The 24,658-nt window shown below is 41.3% G+C and overlaps 1 protein-coding gene and 1 non-coding gene across 2 annotated transcripts in view; both read left to right on the forward strand.

Moving 5' to 3' along the window:
* Positions 1–11,498, forward strand: part of CD53 (CD53 molecule) — a 38,925-nt gene extending 27,427 nt beyond the window's left edge. The window contains exons 6-8 of the mRNA XM_086391736.1: positions 8,560–8,640; positions 9,711–9,794; positions 10,648–11,498. Of these exons, the coding sequence (XP_086247862.1) occupies positions 8,560–8,640; positions 9,711–9,794; positions 10,648–10,719 (237 nt within the window). The 3' untranslated portion in view covers positions 10,720–11,498. The remainder of the gene's footprint in view (positions 1–8,559; positions 8,641–9,710; positions 9,795–10,647) is intronic.
* Positions 11,499–20,488: 8,990 nt separating this feature from the next.
* Positions 20,489–20,595, forward strand: LOC147376022 (U6 spliceosomal RNA). Its single transcript, XR_015161782.1, has one exon. It is a non-coding gene; the product is annotated as a U6 spliceosomal RNA (small nuclear RNA).
* The last annotated feature ends 4,063 nt before the right edge of the window (positions 20,596–24,658 follow it).

Below are 24,658 nucleotides of genomic sequence, written 5' to 3' on the forward strand. Positions count from 1 at the left end.
ATCTTTCAGGATTTGAAATAGCTACACTGGAATTCTATCACCTCCACTAGCTTTGTTCATAGTGATGCTTTCTAAAGCACACTTGACTTCACATTCCAGGATGTCTGACTCTAGATGAGTGATCACACCTTCGTGATTATCTGCGTTGTGAAGATTTTTTTTGTACGGTTTTTCTGTGTATTCTTGCCATCTCTTCTTAATATCTTCTGCTTCTGTTAGGTCCACACCATTTCTGTCCTTTATCGAGCCCATCTTTGCATGAAATGTTCCCTTGGTATCTGTAATTTTCTTGAAGAGATCTCTAGTCTTTTCCATTCTGTTGTTTTCCTCTATTTCTTTGCATTGATCGCTGAGGAAGGCTTTCTTATCTCTTCTTGCTATTGTTTGGAACTCTGCATTCAAATGCTTATATCTTGCCTTTTCTCCTTTGCTTTTCGCTTCTCTTCTTTTCACAGCTATTTGTAAAGCCTCCCCAGACAGCCATTTTGCTTTTTTGCATTTCTTTTCCATGAGGATGGTCTTGATCCCTGTCTCCTGTGCAATGTCACGAACCTCTGTCCATAGTTCATCAGGCACTCTGTCTATCAGATCTAGGCCCTTAAATCTATTTCTCACTTCCACTGTATAATCATAAGGGATTTGATTTAAGTCATACCTGAATGGTCTAATGGTTTCCCCTGCTTTCTTCAATTTAAGTCTGAATTTGGTAATATGGAGTTCATGATCTGAGCCACAGTCAGCTCCTGGTCTTGTTTTTGTTGACTGTATAGAGCTTCTCCATCTTTGGCTGCAAAGAATATAATCAATCTGATTTTGGTGTTGACCATCTGGTGATGTCCATGTGTAGAGTCTTCTCTTGTGTTGTTGGAAGAGGGTGTTTGCTATGACCAGTGCATTTTCTTGGCAAAACTCTATTAGCCTTTGCCCTGTTTCATTCCGTATTCCAAGGCCAAATTTGCCTGATGTTTCTTGACTTCCTACTTTTGCATTCCAGTCCCCTATAATGAAAAGGACATCTTTTGGGGGTGTTAGTTCTAAAAGGTCTTGTAGGTCTTCATAGAACCGTTCAACTTCAGCTTCTTCAGCATTACTGGTTGGGGCATAGACTTGGATTACTGTGATATTGAATGGTTTGCCTTGGAAACGAACAGAGATCATTCTGTCGTTTTTGAGATTGCATCCAAGTACTGCATTTCGGACTCTGTTGCTAACCACGATGGCTACTCCATTTCTTCTGAGGGATTCCTGCCCACAGTAGTAGATATAATGGTCATCTGAGTTAAATTCACCCATTCCAGTCCATATTAGTTCTCTGATTCTTAGAATGTCGACATTCACTCTTGCCATCTCTCCTTTGACCACTTCCTATTCGCCTTGATTCATGGACCTGACATTCCAGGTTCCTATACAGTATTGCTCTTTACAGCATCGGGCCTTGCTTCTATCACCAGTCACACCCACAGCTGGGTATTGTTTTTGCTTTGGCTCCATTCCTTCATTCTTTCTGGAGTTATTTCTCCACTGATCTTCAGTAGCATATTGGGCACCTACTGACCTGGGGAGTTCCTCTTTCAGTATCCTATCATTTTGCCTTTTCATACTGTTCATGGGGTTCTCAAGGCAAGAATACTGAAGTGGTTGACATTCCCTTCTCCAGTGGGCCACATTCTGTCAGATCGCTCCACCATGACCCGCCTGTCTTTGGTTGCCCCATGGGCATGGCTTAGTTTCATTGAGTTAGACAAGGCTGTGGTCCTAGTGTGATTAGATTGACTAGTTTGAATATGGTTTCAGTGTGTCTGCTCTCTGATGCCCTCTTGCAACATCTACCATCTTACTTGGGTTTCTCTTACCTTGCACAAGGGGTATCTCCTCACCACCGCCCTTTTTGACGTTCAACGTGGGATAGCTCCTCTAGGCCCTCCCGTGCCCGGGCAGCCACCGCTCCTTGGACGTGGGGATTGCTCCTCCCGGCCGCCACCCCTGGCCTTGGGCATGGGGGCGTGGGGGCGTGGGGTAGCTCCTCCCGGCCGCCACCATTTGCAGATAGGGGCTCAGTGGGAATCCACCTGAGTAAACCTACTTCTTGTGGGTTTAGCTCACTGTACTAATGCTTCTGGAGAGGTGATTTGGGCCCGAAGGGGTCCCATTTCTATATAAACTTTCTATATAAATATTTTCTATAAAACTTTTTTATTGTCCATCTGGACTGAAGGTGATACTGGAAGCAAATCCTGTCTCCCAAGGGGTTAGGATACCAAGCCACTTGGAATGGAGAGAACAATTTAAACACCAATGAATTTTAGTAACACCAGGTGGGATGTCCCGTAGCTTCCCCCTAAAAAGCAAACAAACAAACAAAAAAACCCACAAGATCTTCATCCCACCTGACAGGCCCAAGGCTTCCTTTTTTTTAAACTTTTAAATTTATTTTGGGGTGTATACTCTGATGTTGGGAAAGATTGAAGGCAAAAGAGAAGGGGGTGGCAGAGGATGAAATTGTTAGATAGCATCACTGACTCAAATGGACATGAATTCAAGCAAACTCCAGGAGACAGTGGAGACAGTGAAGTCTGGCATGCTGCAGTCCAAGGGGTTGCAAAGAGTCAGATATGCCTTAATGACTGAATAACAACATGGCTGATTAACAATGTTGTGATAATTTCAGGTGAACAGCAAAGAGATTCAACCATACATATACACATATTCAATCTCTCCCAAACTCCCCTCCTACCCAGGCTGCCACATAACATTGAGCAGAGTCCCTGTGCTATATGTTAGGACAAGACCTCCCTTTTGAACCTGCACTCTCAGCCTCCGTTTTATTGTCCATCCAGCCAGCCATTCATATGCAGATTGTTGGCCCGAGGCATTTAATAGTCTGATAGCTTCAGACAGCCCTCAGGACCAAACTTTTAATGTGCCCTCAGGAAATAGGAGAAGGAAATGGCAACCCACTCCAGTGTTCTTGCCTGGAGAATCCCAGGGATGACGGAGCCTCGTGGGCTGCCATCTATGGGGTCGCACAGAGTTGGACACTGAAGCGGCTTAGCAGCTTAGCAGCAGCAGCAGGAAATAAGGCTTTTAACATCTATCTGGTTGACACATTTTATAAAGCCAGCTACAGTGACTGCAGCCATGAAATTAAAAGACTCTTGCTCCTTGGAAGAAAAGCTGTGACAAACTTGGCATATTAAGAAGCAGAGACATCATTCTGCAGACAAAGCTATAGTCAAAGCTATGATTTTTCTGGTAGTCATGTACAAATATGAGAGTTGTACTATAAGACGGCTGAATGACAAAGAATTGATGCTTTTGAACTAAGGTGTTGGAGAAGATTCTTGAGAGTCCCTTGAACAGCAAAGAGATCAAACCAGTCAATCCTAAAGGAAATCAATCCTGAATATTCATTGGAAGGACTGATGCTGAAGCTGAAACTCCAATACGTTGGCCACCTGCTGTGAAGAGCTGACTCATTTGAAAATATCCTGATGCTGGGAAAGATTGAGGGCAGGCAGAGAAGGGGACGACAGAGGATGAGATGGCTGGATGACATGAGTTTGAGCAAACCCTCAGAGATAGTGAAGGACAGGGAAGCCTGGCATGCTGCAGTCCATGGGGTCATAAAGAGTCAGACACAACTGAGTGACTGAACAATGGTGGGGTTATATGGCAGATTGAAAGTCCAGGGAATTTCTTGGGCTTCTGCTCACTCTTATCTTTCATGTCCAGTCACCTGATCACTGCCAATTTGGGCTGGTGTTCCACACATAACTTCCAGTTTTGGTAGTTTGACAATTTTGCCTTTGATTGTATTAATAGCAGTCTGATTGGCTTTCCTACTAGCAAAGGCTAGCACCAACCCAGAGGCTGTATCAGCACAGGTAAGGGCATATTTATACCCTTCTGACACAGGCAAAAGCCTATGTGGTCCACTTGCCATCTGGTAACCAGAAGAGGGCACCACCTCAAATGATGCATAATGCAGTCCTTATCTGTAACTTGGAGGCCCATAGATTTGAGAGGCAAATGAAGCCTTTTTACTATTTCCCAAGTTGTTTCAGGAATTCTATGTCTGACTTTCGGTGGAGTCGTTCTGCTGCATTGGAGGAGGTCTGTAATTCTTGCAGACACAAGCCTCTTGTCCCTGCTAATGTATCTGCTTTGCAATTTCCTGGCAGAGTTGAGGGTGAGTGAGCGAAAGCATGCCATATGGTCTGTACCATATGGTCACATTGGCACAAGGTTATGTGCAAGCAGTTCAGATATCAGCCCATAACTCAGACTCCCACAGAGGTTCATTTACTGTTTCCAATTATCTTGATGCCATTGAGACATCCATATTGTCAAGCCTTTCCATACTGCCCAAATGTCAGTGGCAAGGTTGAGGGGCATGGGATTGTAAGCAATCACCAGCCATCCTGCTCTGAGTTCTGCCCAATGACTATTATGTCCAGTCCCTTCCTTGAATCAGATGACATGTGAATCCAGAAGAACAGCTATGGTGATCACCAAGGTAGATCACCCTTACAGCTGTCCTCGGGGTACCATGTATCCACAAGGGGCATCCAGGTACCTTCCTGTACTTGAAGTAAATCGGGTCCAACAGGTGATGTCACTGGGGTCTCTGGTGGGTAGATATAGGTCACTATATGCAACTCCTGCATAAGTGGACCAGTGTTATAAGTGCTTCTCTCTTGAAGGTATGCATGCCACTTTTGTAAGGTACTCAGTTGTGCACAGCATTCATAGGCTTTAAAAACATGTCTTTAATCCATCCTAAGCAAATGGCAACCCACTCTAGTATTCCTGCCTGGAGAATCCCATGGACAGAGGAGCCTGGCAGGGTCTGTGGGGTCACAAGAGTCAGACACAACTTGGCGACTTAACTACTACTACTACTACTACTACTACTACTACTACTTAATCCATCCCCCCACAGGCAGGGATGTCTGTACACTGACAGGTAAGTCAGTGGCTAGACACTCAGTTTGTTGTAAGTCTAGATATATTGCTGACAATTGTTTTTTCATAGTACTATATCAATTCTTTGCCCCTTCCCAAAACTGAGACCAAAATCCTAGTAGGACTCATTTCCCATTTTGTCGCTACCATAGTCCTTATTCAAACCCTCCTGGGTACAGACTTACATCCAACTCACAACTTGTGTCTGGCATTAACACCTCCAGTCCTTGGACTTATTTGACAATCAGTTTTGCCTTTTCAAAAGCCTCTTGTGGGCTTGTGGGGTGGGGTATTCCTAACCCAGGTATTTCCCTTTTTCACTAAATCATATGTGCTGTGTGCTCAGTAGTGTTTTTACTCTGCAACCCTGTGGATGGCAGCCTGTCAGGCTCCTCTGTCCAATGGGATTTTCCCAGCAAGAATACTGGAGTGGGTTGCCATTTCTTCCTCAAAGGGATCTTCCCAAAGCAGGGATCGAACCCAAGTTCACAACTCGCATGGCTCCTATACTGCAGGCAAAGTCTTTGCTGCTGAGTCACCTGGGAAGCCCCAAAGAATATAGGGGTCTCAATATTTGGACAAGGTGGAGAATAAAAGGCCGCCCATACCCTAGCACACCTATAAGGGATTGTAGTTCTTTTCTATTGTAGGACATGGTTTATCTATATTCTATCAACAGCAGCTTTGGGCATCCCTTCAGTCTTGGCAGACTAGATAACTCCTAGCAACTTTACTGACTGTCCAGGTCCTTGTAGCTTATTGGTGTTGAACTCCCATCTTTATGCTTAAATGTTCCAGAAGAGGCTTGGGAAAGAGAAAACAAGTCATAACAGGTTAACCTAGTATTGTCAGTGTAATGTAATGATAGAGAACTACAGAAAGAAAGAGAGTCCATTTCTTCAAGTCCAGGGCCACCATCCCATGACATATAGTGAGATGACATTGGGGTAGGATGGTAAAAGACCATTGTCCTCCGCACCCCCCCCCACTTCCCACATGAAGGTGCACTGGTCTTGGGACCCCTTATCTAAGTGTTTAATAAGAAAAGGCATTAGACAAATCTAAGACACTGTCTTGAGAGGAGGCTATGCCTTGAGAGAAGTGGCAATTTTATCCAAGAGTTTTTGTAACTGCTGCATAGATAGAGGGTATTACCTTGATTAATTCTCTACAGTCTACTGCCATACACCAGGTACCATTTGGTTTTTTTCACTGGCTTCATGGGGTTACTGAACAGGCTTTGTGCTGGTATTATAACCACCACTTTCTCTAATTCTTTAATGGTAGAAGTTATTTTTTCTTATCCCTCAGGTACCCATTATTGTTTTTTATTGCTACTACTCTCTGGGGAGATAGGCAACTTTACAACTCCAATTTAGCATGACTAACCATCATAAACTTGAGTGTCTGATCCATAAGTCGAACTCACCCATGGTGGTTTGAGGTCCAGGTCCTATAGGACATACACACCCAAAATATACTCAGATATGGGTGAAGATAAACCAGAAAAGGAGGGAGAGGCAATCTTCTGATTTGTAAATACAAGCTCACTTGTTTCACCTTAGAATGTTTGACCTCATATCCCATCAATGGTTGCTACTTCCCTTTGGAACTTAGATGGATGTCAATAAATCATGGTGCATTTGTACAGTATTTGCTAGAACAATCTGTTTATTGGTGCAGGACCAATAAATAGTCTGTTCAACCTGGGACCTGCATACCAAGGAGCACCCTTAACCCCACCTCTAATCCTTAGGAATCCAGGGTATACCTGCAAATATCCTTTTAATTAAGTTGGCTGGGTGCCCTCATTTTTCTCCCACCCCAGCCCCATACAAACATTGCCAGAAGGCAGTTGGTGCTATAACAGAAGCCATTTTACACATTTGTGGCCCATTTAACACAATGCCATTGTCCCCAGTATCCCACAAATGGAGAACCTAGGCTGCAATGCCCTTTCTACTTTTTGTTTAAATATTCTGGTTATTTCTACTAGTTCAGGGAGGGAAAAATCTCATGGGGTTGTTTTTCAGCTCTTGCGGTGGTTTAATTGCTAAGTCATATCTGACTCTTATGACCGCATGGACTGTAGCCTGCCAGGCTCCTCTGTCCATGGGATTCTCCAGGCAAGAATACTGGAGTGGGTTGCCATTTCCTTCCTATTATCTCTCGGTTCTCTAGCATCCTGTGCTTTAGTTTGAATCAGAGGTTGTGACTGCAGGTCCTCTTCTTCTTCTATAATTATGTCCTCATCTTCTGAGGAGTCATGAGCCCAAGAATTCCACTTCTTGGGGTCCCAGTTGTCCTGTGAAATAATAGTCCTCACCTTTGAATGGGGTAGCCTAGGGCCCTACATCTAGCCATCTTACATTCTATCATTTCAGTAGGTTCTTCCTGTTGTACTTTCTTTGACATAATGTCCTAAGTTGCAGAACATGCCATCCATACATCTCTCTCTAGTGCCCAACTGAGCTGTAATTCCTTTTCTGTGCTAAATTTTAGAGTGCATAACAAAGGCCATGCAACAGCTGCAATAGATCGCTCACTTTTGCCCCCCCCCCCCTCCACTTTTGCTTTGCTACCTCTTTGGTTAATGTATTTAGTAAGTCCTTTGGTGTTTCCATTGTGTCCCTGTACACTTGCATCAGCCTGAATTGTTCCATAAATTTAGCCAGATCACCCCACGTGGAAATGGCTGGCCAACCTGGGATTTCTCCCACAACAGCAAGCTTTTCCCTGCTTGGCCCCTTCACCCATTCTTGCATCATTTTCAGTCTCCTGCCTAGCTTGCCAATTGTCTAAGGATGGAAGGAACAGAAAATGCCCAGTGAACTGAGAAGGCATCTTGAGACAAAAACAAGCTGGGTAGCTCCATATAATCACTGGGTGAGTTTATTAAAGAGTAGCTTACTCATAGGGTGGTATCAGGATCAGGTGGACAACAATCTGGAAGCATTCACATGTACACTCCATATTGCCAAGGGGCTATTAGGAGGATTTGATAGTTAACTTAGGGTATGGAGGTAGATGCTTGGAAACAGGACACGCACTCCTAGTCAAGATGAATGGTAACTAGTCGTCTGGGTGCCAAAAATACATCAGCAAAAGTTTTCATCATTGTTTGGGAACTAATGGAGCATAAAGGCCACAATACCTATTATTTATAAAACCCTTAATGACATAGAGGTGATTCACTGCACAGGGGTAGGGTCTGTGTAGGACAGGGAGAAACTGTAAGGGCCCAAGATGGCATCAGCTATGCTAACAGACATACAGTGGGTCTAGGTGTGGTCAGCCTGATCCCTCCATTATAAAGTCCCCTGTGTGCCTAATTTTTGATCTATTAAATGTGAATAAGTTAAATATGCCCTCTCCACTTCAAGAAGTTTTATGTGAATAAAATGGTATAACAGGTTTGTGAGTAAAATGGTATAACAGGTTTGAAAGTACTCAGTTCTATGGAGCCATAGTAAACAAGTCAGTTCTGTATTTTCTGCTATAGAGTCAAATCAGAAAGGTTCACCTTTTCTCCAAGGCCCATGTTTTCTTTCTGTTATCTGACTAACCATTGCTTTTTGGGGCTTTGGCTTTCAGCTGCAATGTTGTGGTGTAAATGGCACGAGTGACTGGACATCTGGACCACCAGCATCTTGCCCCAAAGGCTCAGCTGTTAAGGTAATTTATTTTTGGAAACGTTTCTGCTATTGGCCACTGTGATTAAACCTTTAATTCCCTTAGAAATCCAGTCATACAGGACTGGATCCCATCCATAAACAGGAAACCTCAAACAAAAGAGAGACTAGGGAAACATATAACTAGAAAATAAGAAAACAAAAAAGAAAAATAAGCAAAAAAAAAAAAAAAGAACAAGTTTATCTAGACTAGAGATGCCATTAAGAATCTTGCTACTCTGAACTATTATATTAGAGGGGAAAAGTTTATGTGATAGTGGCAGAAGACTATGTCTAGATTTTTCTTGAGTAATAATTAGGTCTTCTTATGGTTGAAATTTGCAAGGTAGAAGCAGAAAAGCTTCTCTTTCTATTCCTTGGAGATGGCAGCATCCAATCCCTTAGCAGAATTAATTATAAGTGAAGAGTGAGGAGCTGAGGGTGAGAAAGTTGATGGAACTTCTGACTAGACCCAGGGAAGAAGCCCAAATCATCTTCCAACTAGACCAAGTCCCTAAGGTCCTGTTACCCATGTCACCCACTTGATATTGTTTGGAAATCTCTGGAATTTGGGTGGGTGGGCAGTCTGTGAAGAAAGACTGGGACACCCACCAACCAGCAACTGCCCTGCAGCTTGGTAGGGCTATGATATGATTACTGGCTTTTGAAGCAGAAGCTGAAATGCAACCAGTCATAGGATTGCATAGCCTATATTCCTATTTGTCAATACCAAGACAGTAGTGAATGTTCAAACAATACAAGGACATATGTTGTTGACCTGCCTCTTGGGAGTTAGTTTAATGCACTGTGTAAATATATAAGACTTCTAGTTTGTTTACTTCCACTGTAATTATAATAATACTGGAAAAGTCTCTAGTTTAATGTTCTCTACTTCATGCTCATTTCTTCATCCATATAATATATATATATATATATATATATATATATATATATATATATATATAAAATGCCTGTCCTAAGTGTCTTGGCAAGAGACAAACTATTATCCCAAATAAGCCTCTTGATAAAGTTGAGTAATATAGTAGTGTCATTTGTACATGTAATTTTTTCTAGGGTTGCTATATACAAGCAAAACAGTGGTTTCACTCTAATTTCCTGTATATTGGAATCACCACTATCTGTGTATGTGTAATCCAGGTAAGAGCTTAATCAGAGGACTATTTTGAGAATTAAATGAATTAAGTCATGTAATTTTTAAAGTATGTTCTTGATAAATATGAGCTCCCCTATTCAAGTAGAAAGTTATGTATTACCAGTTTAAGGCATACAGAAAATAATGCTGTAAGATCTATCTGGTCAATTTATTCCTGATAGAAATGAGTGTATCATGGTCAAATTAAAAGCCACTAAGTGGAACCTTACTTTGATTCCTCATTCAGCTCATCTGGAAAAGCCTGTTAAATAAAACATTTCACTTGAAAAATTGGCCTTGTGTGCTAAGGAGGAGCTGATGATGAAACTATAATCAATTTCCTCATTGCTTCTCTGCTTATCTTGACAAGTCAGGGGTAAATGGGGATAATTTCTTGTTCTTTTTTATTATGTTATATTCCTACTATTTTTATACCCAAGTGTCTTGAGTGTATCACAGATTAGCTAAAATCTACTTAGGAAGCTCAAAGAGAAATGATTTTTCTCTGCTTGGAAACCAAAGAGGCTTAAGGCATGGGTAGAGAAGACTCATTGCACAAAGTATTGACCTGTGCAGAACTTGATTATACCAGCAGCAGGATTTCTGTGGTTTCTTAAAAAGACAAAAAGATGTTCCAGTTCTTAATATTCCACTATCTTGCCATCATCACCCTCATTTCTCTCCCCACTGCCATTCTAAAGCTAAAGGAGAAAACTCTTGAGAAGGAATTAGAAGTGATAGTAGAAAGGGTAGTTTCAGTGTGATGGACACTTTCTTTTCCTCTGGGACTCATCCTAGGGTCTGTGGGTGAGATGTTTTACCTGTAAAGACCTCACTTTTTACCAACTCTTTCTTCAGGTATTAGGGATGTCCTTTGCACTGACCTTGAACTGCCAGATTGACAAAACCAGTCAGGTCCTAGGACTCTGACCTGCTGCTGCCATGTGCTGGAGAGACTTCTTTCATCGCTGGAAATCCAAAACAACTTGTATCATGAAGTCCTAAATGACCACCTCTTGAATTGGTGTCTTTGTTCTCCCTCCCATCTCTTCCTTATGGGGTCCCTGTCTTATACAACCAGAGAAGAGGGTGTTGGTCAGGCACTTCCCTGACAGACAGCAAGAAATTCCTTTACTCATTCATGGCGGTAGCCTTATCATTCTTTAATACCTGAGCATTTGTCAGACATGAAAGGGCAAGAGAACCTGTGGTACTAATGGCTCAAAATCAAAGGATGGGTCTATAGCTTGGCTTTCTGCATCTTTCCATTGCCAAAAAGTCTCTGGCCTCTAAATCACACAGAGTCCACTCTCCAAAGTCAAACAAGAGATAAGCTTAAGGGAGCTCCAGGGGCAGATTCACTGGATCATTATCACAATCCTCTGTTTCCTTTTGACTAGGGGCCTTGGCTACAGGAATGACAAAAATACTCTTTCTCCAAAGGTTAGGTTTCATTTCAATTTCTTTATTGATTCATCTAAGTCTTCCTAAGAGGAACTGTCCAATGACTCACATTCTGATTTCAGCCAATTGCTTAGATTTTGATTTACATAACTATCAAGGAACTAATTCAGCAGGGTTATTATTTCTGGTGGTTGAGGTAATAATCACATTCAAAAGAGTTCTGGTGTTAATTCTTTTTTAGATAAGTTTTTTCTTAATGTAATATTTTAATTCTTCAATAAATAAAATAGCTTATGATCTCTCAATCACTACATTCTTATTTCTTTGTCTCAAGTATAGTTTTCATGACCCAGCCTGATTGTCCTGCCTGCAAGTTAGGGATATTAGTTATCTATTGCTAAATAATGAATTACTACAAAATTTGTCACTGACAACAACAAATACTTATTATCTCGCAGTTTTTTGTGGATCATAAATCTGAGAGCAGCTTAACTGGCTGATTCTGGCTTGTGATCTCCCTCAAGACTACAGTCAAGATGTCAGCTGCAGTCATCTCAAGTCTCAACTAGAAGAGGACACACTTCTAAGTTGTCATATTGAAACCGGAGGGAAGGGGGCAGGACACAGCCTTTAAAAGAATGACATAAACATATGATATGACAAAAACTGGTTAGAACCAACTAGGTCCAAGATGGTGGAGTATTTGATTTCCAGTGGACTTTGAGCTTCATTATACATTTATTGTAATACATTAACATAAGCTAAGTGACACATTCAACAGTGCCATGACAGTTCTGAGCCTGAGTATCAAAGATCAAACAGTTAGAGGTGACTTGATTCCTGGAAATCTCTGCCCTTTCTCCAATATAATTGGAATAATCCTCCCACTCATCAGCCTAAAAAATTTCCCATCCCATGAAAACTAACCACACAACATTGTGAGGCCACTCTTGCCTTCTGAGGTGGCCCACACTCTGTCTGTGGAGTGTGTTTCTATCTAAATAAATCCACTTCTTACCTATCACTTTGTCTCTCACTGAATTCTTTCTGTGATGAGACATCAAGAACCCGAACTTCATTAACTCCTGAAACCAGGTGTGGATTTCAGTTAAAATATTGAATTCAAATCTCAGTCTGAGTTACACAATTTCATTATGGCTCCTGGTAGGCATCAGTTCTTTGCCACATGTACCTATCCACAGCACTGTCTTATGACATGGCAACTGATTCTCCCCAGAGCAAGACATTCAAGAGACAGCATGAAATACAGCACCAAAAACAAGCCATTAAATCCTTTTATAAGCTAACTCAGAAGTGCCATCAAACTGTCCTGCTGTACACTATTCCTTAGAAGTAAGTTGAAAAGTTTACACTTGAAGGGAGGAAATTATACAGCATATAGAAACTATGGGGTAGAGACCACTGGGAGCTGTCTTAGAGGTGACCAGCCACACCATGATTTTTTGGGTTAGGAGAAGCTAAATTTAATTGTCTTTGTTGTTGTTGTTCAGTCACTAAGTCATATCCAACTCTTTGTGACCCAATGGACTGCAGCACACCAGGCTTCCCTGTCCTTCACTATCTCGCGGAGTTTGCTAAACTCATTTCCTTTGAGTCAATGGTGCCATCCAACTATTTCATCCTCTGTCATCCCCTTCTCCTCCTGTCCTCAATCTTTCCCAGAATCAGGGTCTTTTCCAATGAGTTGGCCCTTTGCATCAGGTGGCCAAAGTATTGGAGCTTGAGCTTCAGCTTTAGCATCAGTCCTTCCAATGAATATTCAGGGTTGATTTCCTTTAGCATTGACAGGTTTGATCTCCTTGCTGTCCAAGGAACTCTGCTTTGTAAATAGGCTCATCTGTACCATTTTTCTAGATTCCACATATATGTGTCAATATATGATATTTATTTTTCTCCTTCTGACTTCACTTTGTATGACAGCTTCTAGGTCCATCCACACCTTTGCAAATGGAACAATTTCATTCCTTTTACAACCACTATAGAGAACAGTGGGCTTCCCAGGTGGCGCTAGTAGTAAAGAACCTGTCTGCCAATGCAGGAGACATGCAAGACACACACGGTTCAATCCCTGGGTTGGGAGGATCCCCTTGAGGAGGAAATGGCAACCTACTCCAGTATTCTTGAAAAATCCCATGGGCAGATGAGCCTGGTAGACTACAGTCTATAGAGAACAGTACGGAGGTTCCTTTAAACAACTAAAAATAGAAGTACTGTATGACACACCAATCCCACTACTGGCATATATCCAGAGAAAAACATAATTGCAAAAGATATACGCACCCTAATGTTTATTGCAGCACTTTTATGATAGCCAGGACATGGAAGCAACCTAAATGTCCATTAGCAGAGGAATGAATAAAGAAAATGTGGTATATATGTACACACACACACACAATGGACTATTACTCATCCATAAAAAGGAACAAAATTGTCCCCGTTTCTTGATTCCTGCCTCTATGATCTTCCCTGAGTTCCAAAGTGTCACTCACTTGGAGGTGTCTGACTCTTTGTGACCCCATAGACTACAGCCCATCAGGCTGCTCTGTCCATGGGATTTCCCAGGCAAGAATACTGGAATGGGTTACCATTTCTTTCTCGAGGGGATCTTCCCAATCCAAGGATCGAACCCAGGTCTACCACACTGCAGGCAGATTCTTTACCATCTAAGCCACCAGGGAAGCCCTGAGTTCCAAAGGGAAGATTCAAATAGTTGCTAATCTGGGAATAGTTGCTAATCTTAGGTATGGCATAAGCCCTCTTGGAGGAGGTCGCCATTAACCCCACCACAGAGCTGCCAGAACTTACACAGGACTGGGAGACAGACTCTTGGAGGGCACAAACAGAACTTTGTGTGCACCATGACCCAAGAGAAAGGAGGAGTGACCCCACAAGAGAGTGACCCAGACTTGCCTGTGAGTGTCCAGGAGTCTCCAGCAGAGGCATAGGTTGGTGGTGGCCTGCTGCAGGGTTGGGGGCACTGAGTGTAGTAGCACATACATGGCAACTTTTGAAAGAGGTCGCCATTATCTTCATTACCTCCACCATAGTTTCAGTTCAGTTCAGTTCAGTTCAATCTAGTCGCTCAGTCATGTCCGACATTTTGCGACCCCATGAATCCCAGCATGTCAGGCCTCCCTGTCCATCATCATCTCCCGGAGTTCACTCAAACTCACGTCCATCGAGTCGGTAATGCCATCCAGCCATCTCATCCTCTGTCGTCCCCTTATCCTCCTGTCCCCAATCCCTCCCAGCATCAGAGTCTTTTCCAATGAGTCAACTCTTTGCATGAGGTGGTCAAAGTATTGGAGTTTCAGCTTTAGCATCATTCCTTCCAAAGAACACCCAGGTTGATCTCCTTCAGAATGGACTGGTTGGATCTCCTTGTAGTCCAAGGGACTCTCAAGAGTCTTCTCCAACATCACAGTTCAAAAGCATCAATTCTTCAGCGCTCATCTTTCTTCACAGTCCAACTCTCGCATCCATACATGACCAATGGAAAAACCATAGCCTTGACTAGGTGGACCTTTGCTGGCAAAGTAATGTCTCTGCCTTTCAATATGCTATCTAGGTTGGTCATAACTTTTCTTCCAAGGAGTAAGCATCTTTTAATTTCATGGCTGAAGTCACCATCTGCAGTGATTTTGGAGCCCCCCAAAATAAAGTCTGACATTGTTTCCACTGTTTCCTCATCTATTTCCCATGAAGTGATGGGACAGATGCCATGATCTTCATTTTCTGAATGTTGAGCTTTAAGCCAACTTTTTCCACTCTCCTCTTTCACTTTCATCAGGAGGCTTTTTAGTTCTTCTTCACTTTTTGCCATAAGGGTGGTGTCATCTGCATATCTGAGGTTATTGATATTTCTCCCGGCAATCTTGATTCCAGCTTGTGCTTCGTCCAGCCCAGCGTTTCTCATGATGTACTCTGCATATAAGTTAAATAAGCAGGGTGACAATATACAGCCTTAACGTACTCCTTTTCCTATTTGGAACCAGTCTGTTGTTCCATGTCCAGTTCTAACTGTTGCTTCCTGACCTGCATATAGGTTTCTCAAGAGGCAGGTCAGTTGGGCTGGTATTCCCATCTCTTTCAGAATTTTCCACCAGGTAAATAACAGGGAGGGAACACAGCTCCACCCATCAACAGAAAATTGGATTAAAGATTTACTAATTATGGACTGGCCCATCAGAATAAGACCCAGTTTTCACCCCCAGTCAGTCTCTCCCATCAGGAAGTTTCCATAAGCCTCTTATCCTTCTCCATCAGAGGGCAGAAAGAATGAAAACCACAATCCTAGAAAACTAGCCAATCTAATCACATGGACCACAGCCTTGTCTAACTCAATGAAAGTATAAGCCATGCTATGTAGGGCCGCCCAAGACGGATGGGTCATGGTGGAGAGTTCTGACAAAATGTGGTCACCTGGAGAAGGGAATGGAAAACCACTTCAGTATTCTTGCCTTGAGAACCCCATGAACAGTATGAAAAGACAAAAAGATAGGACACAGAAAGATGAACTCCCCAGGTCAGTAGGTGCCCAATATGCTACTGGAGATCAGTGGAGAAACAACTCCAGAAAGAATGAAGAGATAGAGCCAAAGCAAAAACAATACCCAATTGTGGATGTGACTGATGATGGAAGCAAGGTCCAATTGTAAAGAACAATATTGTATAGTAAAGAACAATACTGCATAAGAACCTGGAATGCTAAGTCCGTGAATCAAGGCAAATTGAAAGTGGTGAAAGAGGAGATGGCAAGAGTGAACGTCGACATTTAGGGATCAGTGAACTATAATGGACTGGAATGGGTGAATTTAACTCAGACGACCATTATATCTACTACTGTGGGCAAGAATTCCTTAGAAGAAATGGAGTAGCCATCATAGTCAACAAAAGAGTCCGAAATGTAGTACTTGGGATATAATCTCAAAAAACAGAATGATCTCTGTTCGTTTCCAAGGTAAACCATTCAATATAATGGTAATCCAAGTCTATGCCTCAACCAGCAATGCTGAAGAAGCTGAAGTTGAATGGTTCTATGAAGACCTACAAGGTCTTCTTGAACTAACACCCCAAAAAGTTGACCTTTTCATTATAGGGGACTGGAATGCAAAAGTAGGAAGTCAAGAGATACCTGGAATAACAGGCAAATTTGGCCTTGGAGTACGGAAAGAAGTAGGCCAAAGGCTAACAGAGTTTTGCCAAGAGACCACACTGGTAATAGCAAACACAGTCTTCCAACATCACAAGAGAAGACTCTACACATGGACTTCACCAGATGGTTGACACTGAAATCAGATTGATTATATTCTTTGCAGCCAAAGATGGAGAAGCTCTACACAGTCAGCAAAAAAAAAAGATGGAGAGCTGACTGTGGCTCAGATCATGAACTCCTTATTGCCAAATTCAGAATTAAATTGAAGAATGTAGCAAAAACCACTAGGCCATTCAGCTATGACCAAAGTCAAATCCCTTACAATTATACAGTGGAAGTGAGAAATAGATTTAACAAGCTAGATCTGATAGAGTGCTTGATGAATCATGGATGATAATTCATGACGTACAGGAGGCAATGATCAAGACCATTCCCAAGAAAAAGAAATGGAAAACAGCAAAATGGCTGTCTGAGGAGGACTTACAAATAGCTCTGGAAAGAAGAGAAGTGAAAAGCAAAGGAGAAAAGGAAAGATATACCCATTTGAATGCAGAGTTCCAAACAATAGCAAGGAGAGATAAGAAAGCCTTCCATAGTGATCAGTGCAAAGAAATAGAGGAAAATAATAGAATGGGAAAGACTAGAGATCTCTTCAAGAAAATTAGAGATACCAGGGGAACATTTCATGCAAAGATGGGCACAATAAAGGACAGAAATGGTATGGACCTAACAGAAGCAGAAAACATTAAGAAGAGGTGGCAAGAATACACAGAAGAACTAAACAAAAGAGATCTTCACGACCCAGATAACCATGATGGCGTGATCACTCACCTAGAGCCAGACATCCTGGAATGTGAAGTCAAGTGGGCCTTAGCAAGCATCACTATGAACAAAGCTAGTGGAGGTGATAGAATTCCAGTTGAGCTATTTCAAATCCTGAAAGATGATGCTGTTAAAGTACTGCACTCAATATGCCAGCTAATTTGGAAAACTCAGCAGTGGCCACAGGACTGGAAAAGGTCAGTTTTCATTCCAACCCCAAAGAAAGGCAATGCCAAAGAATGCTCAAACTACCGCACAATTGCACTCATCTCACACAGTTGCAAAGGAATGCTCAAAATTCTCCAAGCCAGGCTTCAACAATACGTGAACTGTGAACTTCCAAATGTTCAAACTGGATTTAGAAAAGGCAAAGGAATCAGAGATCAAATTGCCAACATCTGTTGGATCATCGAAAAAGCAAGCGAGTTCCAGAAAAACATCTACTTCTGCTTTATTGACTATGTCAAAGCCTTTGACTGTGTGGATCACAAAAAAACTGTGGAAAATTCTGAAAGAGATGGGAATACCAGACCATCTGACCTGCCTCCTGAGAAATCTGTATGCAGGTCAGGAAGCAACAGTTAGAACTGGACATGGAACAACAGACTGGTTCCAAATCAGGAAACGAGTACGTCAAGGCTGTATATTGTCACCCTGCTTATTTAACTTATATGCAGAGTACATCATGAGAAACTCTGGGCTGGAAGAAGCACAAGGTGGAATCAAGGTTGCCCAGAGAAATATCAATAACCTCAGATATGCAGATGACACCACTCTTATGGCAGAAAGCAAATAACTAAAGATCCTCTTGATGAAAGTGAAAGAGGAGAGTGGAAAAGTTGGCTTATAACTCAACATTCAGAAAACTAAGAACATAGCATCCTGTCCCCATCACTTCATGGGAAATAGATGGGGAAACAGTAGAAACAGTGTCAGACTTTATTTTGGGGGGCTCCAAAATCACTGCAGATGGTGACTTCAGCCATGAAATTAAAAGTCGCTTACTCCTTGAAAGAAAAGTTATGACCAACATAGACAGCATATTAAAAAGCAGAGACATTACTTTGTCAACAAAGGTCCACCTAGTCAAGGCTATGGTTTTTCCAGTAGTCATGTATGGATGTGAGAATTAGACTGTAAAGAAAGCTGAGTCTGAAGAATTGATGCTTCTGAACTGTAGTGTTGGAGAAGACTCTTGAGAGTCCCTTGCACTGCAAGGAGATCCAACTAGTCAATTCTAAAGGAAATCAGTCCTGAATATTCATCTGAAGGAGTGATGTTGAAGATGAAACTCCAATACTTTGGCCACCTGACGTGAAGAACTGACTCATTTGAAAAGACCCTGATGCTGGGAAAGATTGAAGGCAGCAGGAGAAGGAGATGACAGAGGATGAGATGGTTGAATGGCATCACCAACTCAAATGGACATGAGTTTGAGTAGGCTCTGGGAGTTGGTGATGGACAGGGAGGGCTGGCATGCTGCAGTCCATGGGGTTGCAAAGAGTCGGACATGACTGAGTGACTGGACTGACTGACTGACTGAATCTGGGAAGGGAAGTGAGGCAAAGAAAAGGGAGGGGCAGCCAGGAAACAATAGTGCAGACTTAAGGCAGGGTTCTGATTCCACCTTAAAGTATACAGGTAACAATGTCTCTAAGCTCTTTTACATGTCAGCATTCTTCTTACCATAAAGAAAGCTGAGCACCAAAGAATGATGCTTTTGAACTGTGGTGTTGGAGAAGACTCTTGAGAGTCCTTTGAACTGCAAGGAGATCAAATAAGTCAATCCTAAAGGAAATCAGTCCTGAATATTCATTGGAAGGACTTATGCTGAAGCTGAAGCTTTGGCCACCTGATAGGCAGATCCCACTCACTGGAAAAGACCCTGATGCTGGGAAAGATTGAAGGCAGGAGAAGGGGACAACTGTTGGGGATTTTCTCCCTGGGACTTGGAAGCAACGAATCTGAAAGAATGACACTTGGACAGTCTCTTGCAAGGACTGACAAGTTTATTTCTGCAGTCAAGCTTTTTTATAGAAGCAGGAACAAAGAGCTTAAAGTATAGGGCCAGCAGAGTGCATACGGAGTTAACACATAATCAGTAAAAACATTTCAAGGACAGCACGCTCTAAATGACTCATGGGCTTATCCCATAACCCACTTTCACAAGTAACATCCCTATTAACTCTTGGCGCTGAGCATAATCAAAGGCAGGAGATGTTTTTCTGTCCGCAGTGCAAAGCCGGGTACTTCTGGCCCTTCTCCATTTTCCCAAGGACTTTCTCCTTTTACGGCTATTTTGCACTACGCTTCCCAACAACAACAGAGGATGAGATGGCTGGATGGCATCACCAATGCAATAGACATAAGTTTGAGCAAGCTAAGGGAGTTGGGGATGGACAGGAAAGCCTGAAGTACTGCAGTCCATGGGTTCTCAAAGAGTCACTGAGCGACTGAACTGAACTGATTCACCTGAGAAAGATCACCTGAGCTTCTATTAAAAGAAGCAGAAAAGTTGATCAAGATTACCTGAGACCAGATTAGAGGAGTGGAGGCCCTGCACTCCCCTGCTCTTAGCTTATCAGCAGCCTTCAGTCTGCACCCTTGCTATAAAACTCCTCAACAAATCATCCCATGTTGGGACATATAGTTTTTTTGGCAACAAAAACTATATCTGCTGTGTCCCCTTTTGCACCTTATTACGCTTATGAGGCCTTACATGATATGTATTTTCTACTTCATTCAAAGCTCTATCTTTGAGATTCTAGTTGACACTGATAGACAGAGGCCGAGCTTTTGGCATCACAGTCTATTTGAGGCTTTACCAAGCATGAGAGTTTTACATACATTTAAATTCTTCCCATTTAAATCTTGCCAAAATGTCTCTTGTGTGTACCTCCATAACACACATAGAAATTTCATAGATCTTATCACATTTCCTTTTATCACCTATTTCTCTTTTTTAATCAATTATTTGTCTTTATTAATTATATTGGCCTGATCATATTAGAAAAAGAGATGGAAAAGGTACAGATTAACTACACATAAAAATTGGGCCATAACCACAGATACAAAACCCTTGAGGGAATACGGTTAAAAAAAAATAGGTCAAACAACTTTTAAAATGTAGGTGGTAGAGATGAGTTTCTAAAATAGCAGAAATTATCCAAATTGATTCAAAAATAAAAAGAGGATTTCTGTTTCTGATAAGACAATAGCAATATTACTAAACTTTCCATTTTAAATAACTAAAATGCTAGATAAAAACTTTAAAATGTTTTATTAAGAGCATTTTGAGTGCTCTCTTCAGCAGCACAAATGCTAGAATTGGAATGATACAGAGAAGGTTAGCATGCCCTCTGTGTAAGGATGATATGAAAATTAATGAAGACTTTCATTTAAAAAAAAAGAAAGAAAGACAGAAAACAAACACTGTTGAGCTGCAAAGAAAGCAAGAATTCTCAAGTCAGAGACATAGTGATGGTATGAATCAGAGAAATAAGAGGAATTTGAGGGCCTTTGCCAAATTAGGTGAACTTGGGTATCAGTTTCATAGTCTCATGGCACATGGAGTACAGGAGGAAAACTTGGGGATCTGCTCATGGTGGAGAGTATAAGAAGAGACCTTTCCTCCTTTAAGTCAAAGACCCCAAAGGGTTCCACTTTAGTGTGACAGAGAACTAGAAATACTGTTCACTTTCACCAAAGTTTATATGAAATTTGCCTGAAACTTGGCAGTATAACAGAGGAAGGCAACAGCCCTAAAAAACTGAATTCAGGGGCTTCTCTGGTGGCTCAGTGCTTAAAAAAAAAAATTCACCTGCCAATTCAGGAGACTTGGGTTCGATCCCAGATCCAGGAAAGATCCCACATGCCTTGGAATGAATAAGCCTGAGCGTCACAACTATTGAATCTGTTCTCTAGTGCTTTGGAGCCAAAACTATTGAAGCCCTCACACTCTAGAGCCCAGGCTCCACAACAAGCGACTAGCTGCACTTGCAACAGTTAGAGAAAAGCCTCAGCATCAACAAAGACCCAGCACAGCAAAAAATAAATAAGTAGATAAAATTAAAATAAAACAAAACAAAAAATCACACTCTAAACAAACAACAAAAAAACCTGAATTCACAGTCTGGTTATCATATTGACTTAAGGTAAAAATTTATACTGTCCAAATCCAGACTCACAAACTAAAAATTTAGTTTAACATAGTTCCAAATGAACAGTTATCTAGAGCCTTCGCAGATGAAAAATACACACAATTTCTGGAGGAACACACATAATACCAGATCTCCATGAATCTAAAAGAGGAAATTTTCAATGAAATTCAGCTATTTACAGTCAAAATTCACTAAACGCATGAAAAACAAGGCACTGTCAACCAAGAGAAGCAACAAGATAGGAAAGGGCTCATGAAACTTTGATACTTAACACAAAATATAAACAGCCATGTTTTCATATATTTATAAAAATTAAGGACAATTAAAAAATAGGTGCAGAGAAGACACTACAGAAAGACCAGGAATTTTTAAAATGAAAATTTAATAATTGAAATTATATTAATTAAAAAATTGGATCCCCCAAAATAAAGTCAGACACTGTTTCCACTGTTTCCACATCTATTTGCCATGAAGTGACGGGACCGGATGCCATGATCTTCGTTTTCTGAATGTTGAGCTTTAAGCCAACTTTTTCACTTTCCTCTTTCACTTTCATCAAGAGGCTTTTTAGTTCCTCTCCACTTTCTGCCATAAGGGTGGTGTCATCTGCATATCTGAGGTTATTGATATTTCTCCCGGCAGTCTTGATTCCAGCTTGTGCTTCTTCCAGCCCAGTGTTTCGCATATACTCTGCATAGAAGTTAAATGAGCAGGGTGACAATATACAGCCTTGATGTACTCCTTTTTCTATTTGGAACCAGTCTGTTGTTCCATGTCCAGTTCTTTTTCTTTTTTTTTCATTTACTTAGATTTTATTTGATTTTTTCCCACACTGTTCCATAGTCTTCTGGACATAGATATGTACATATTTTGTTAGATTTATAATTAGGTATTTCATTTTTTGGTGCTATTGTAAATGGTATTTTTAAAAATTTCAGTTCTAAATACCTGGAACCAATATAATATTGTGTGTGTGTTTTTTTTAACTTTACAATATTGTATTGGTTTTGCCATATACCAACGTGAATCTGCACGGGTGTACACGTGTTCCCCATCCTGAACCCTCCTCCCACCTCCTTCCCCATACCATCCCTCTGGATCATCCCAGTGCACCAGCCCCAAGCATCCTGTATCATGTATGAAACCAAACTGGCGATTCATTTCATATATGATATTATACATGTTTCAATGGCATTCTCCCAAATCATCCCACCCTCACCCTCTCCCACAGAGTCCAAAAGACTGTTTTATATATCTGTGTCTCTTTTGCTGGCTCGCATACAGGGTTCTCGTTACCATCTTTCTAAATTCCATATATATGCATTAGTATACTGTACTGGGGAGAAGGCAATGGCAACCCACTCCAGTACTCTTGCCTGAAAAATCCCATGGACGGAGGAGCCTGGTAGGCTGTAGTTCATGGGGTCACGAAGAGTCGGACACTTACTGAGCGACTTCACTTTCACTTTTCAGTTTCATGCGTTGGAGAAGGAAATGGCAACCCATTCCAGTGTTCTTGCCTGGAGAATCCCAGGGACAGCGAAGCCTGGTGGGCTGCCATCTGTGGGGTCGCACAGAGTCGGACACGACTGAAGCAACTTAGCAGCAGCAGCAGCATACTGTATTGGTGTTTTCCTTTCTGGCTTACTTCATTCTGTATAATAGGCTCCAGTTTCATCCACCTCATTAGAACTGATTCAAATGTATTCTTTTTAATGGCTGAGTAATACTCCATTGTGTATATGTACCACAGCTTTCTTATCCATTCGTCTGCTAATGGACATCTAGGTTGCTTCCATGTCCTGGCTATTATAAACAGTGCTGCGATGAACACTGGGCTACACATGTCTCTTTCAATTCTGGGTTCCTCGGGATTTATGATCAGCAGTGGGATTGGTGGGTTGTATGGTAGTTCTATTTCCAGTTTTTTAAGGAATCTCCACACTTTTCTTCATAGTGGCTGTGTTAGTTTGCATTCCCACCAACAGTGTAAGAGGGTTCCCTTTTCTCCACATCCTCTCCAGCATTTATTGCTTGTAGACTTTTGGATAGCAGCCATTCTGACTGGCGTGAAATGGTACCTCATTGTGGTTTTGATTTGCATTTCTCTGATAACGAGTGACGTTGAGCATCTTTTCGAGTGTTTGTTAGCCATCTGTATGTCTTCTTTGGGGAAATGTCTGTTTAGTTCTTTGGCCCATTTTTTTATTGGGTGGTTTATTTTTCTGGAATTGAGCTGCAGGAGTTGCTTGTATATTTTTGAGATTAATTCTTTGTCAGTTGCTTCATTTGCCACTATTTTCTCCCATTCTGAAGGCTGTCTTTTCAGCTTGCTTATAGTTTCTTTTGTTGTGCAGAAGCTTTTAATTTTAATTAGGTCCCATTTGTTTATTTTTGCTTTTATTTCCAGTATTCTCGGAGGTGGGTCATAGAGGATGCTGCTGTGATTTATGTCGGAGAGTGTTTTGCCTATGATCTCCTCTAGGAGTTTTGTAGTTTCTGGTCTTACATTTAGATCTTTAATCCATTTTGAGTTTATTTTTGTGGACAGTGTTAGAAAGTGTTCTAATTTGATTCTTTTACAACTGGTTCCCCAGTTTTCCCAGCACCACTTGTTAGAGATGTCTTTTCTCCATTGTATATTCTTGCCTCCTTTGTCAAAGATAAGGTGTCCATAGGTGCATGTGATTTATCTCTGGGCTTTCTATTTTGTTCCATTGGTCTATATTTCTGTCTTTGTGCCAGTACCATACTGTCTTGATGACTGTGGCTTTGTAGTAGAGCCTGAAGTCAGGCAGGTTGGTTACTCCAGTTCCATTCTTCTCTCTCAGGATTGCTTTGGCTATTCGAGGTTTTTTGTATTTCCATACAAATTGTGAAATTATTTGTTCTAGCTCTGTGAAAAATACCATTGGTAGTTTGATAGGGGTTGCATTGAATCTATAGATTGCTTTAGATAGTGTACTCATTTTCACTAAATTGATACTTCTGATCCAGAACATGGTATATTTCTCCATCTATTAGTGTCCTCTTTGACTTCTTTCACCTTGTTTTATAGTTTTCTATATATAGGTCTTCTGTTTCTTTAGGTAGATATATTCCTAAGTATATTATTCTTTTCATTGCAATGGTGAATGGAATTGTTTCCTTAGTTTCTCTTCCTATTTTCTCATATTAGTGTATAGGAATGCAAGGGATTTTTGTGTGTTGATTTTATATCCTGCAACTTTACTATATTCATTGATTAGCTTTAGTAATTTTCTGGTGGAATTTTTAGGGTTTTCTATGTAGAGGACCATGTCATCTG

This window comes from Bos grunniens, chromosome 3, assembly GCF_055505025.1.
Source record: "Bos grunniens cultivar Pamir isolate PY7600 chromosome 3, Bosgru_T2T1.0, whole genome shotgun sequence".
In the NCBI taxonomy this organism is placed as follows: Eukaryota; Metazoa; Chordata; class Mammalia; order Artiodactyla; family Bovidae; genus Bos; species Bos grunniens.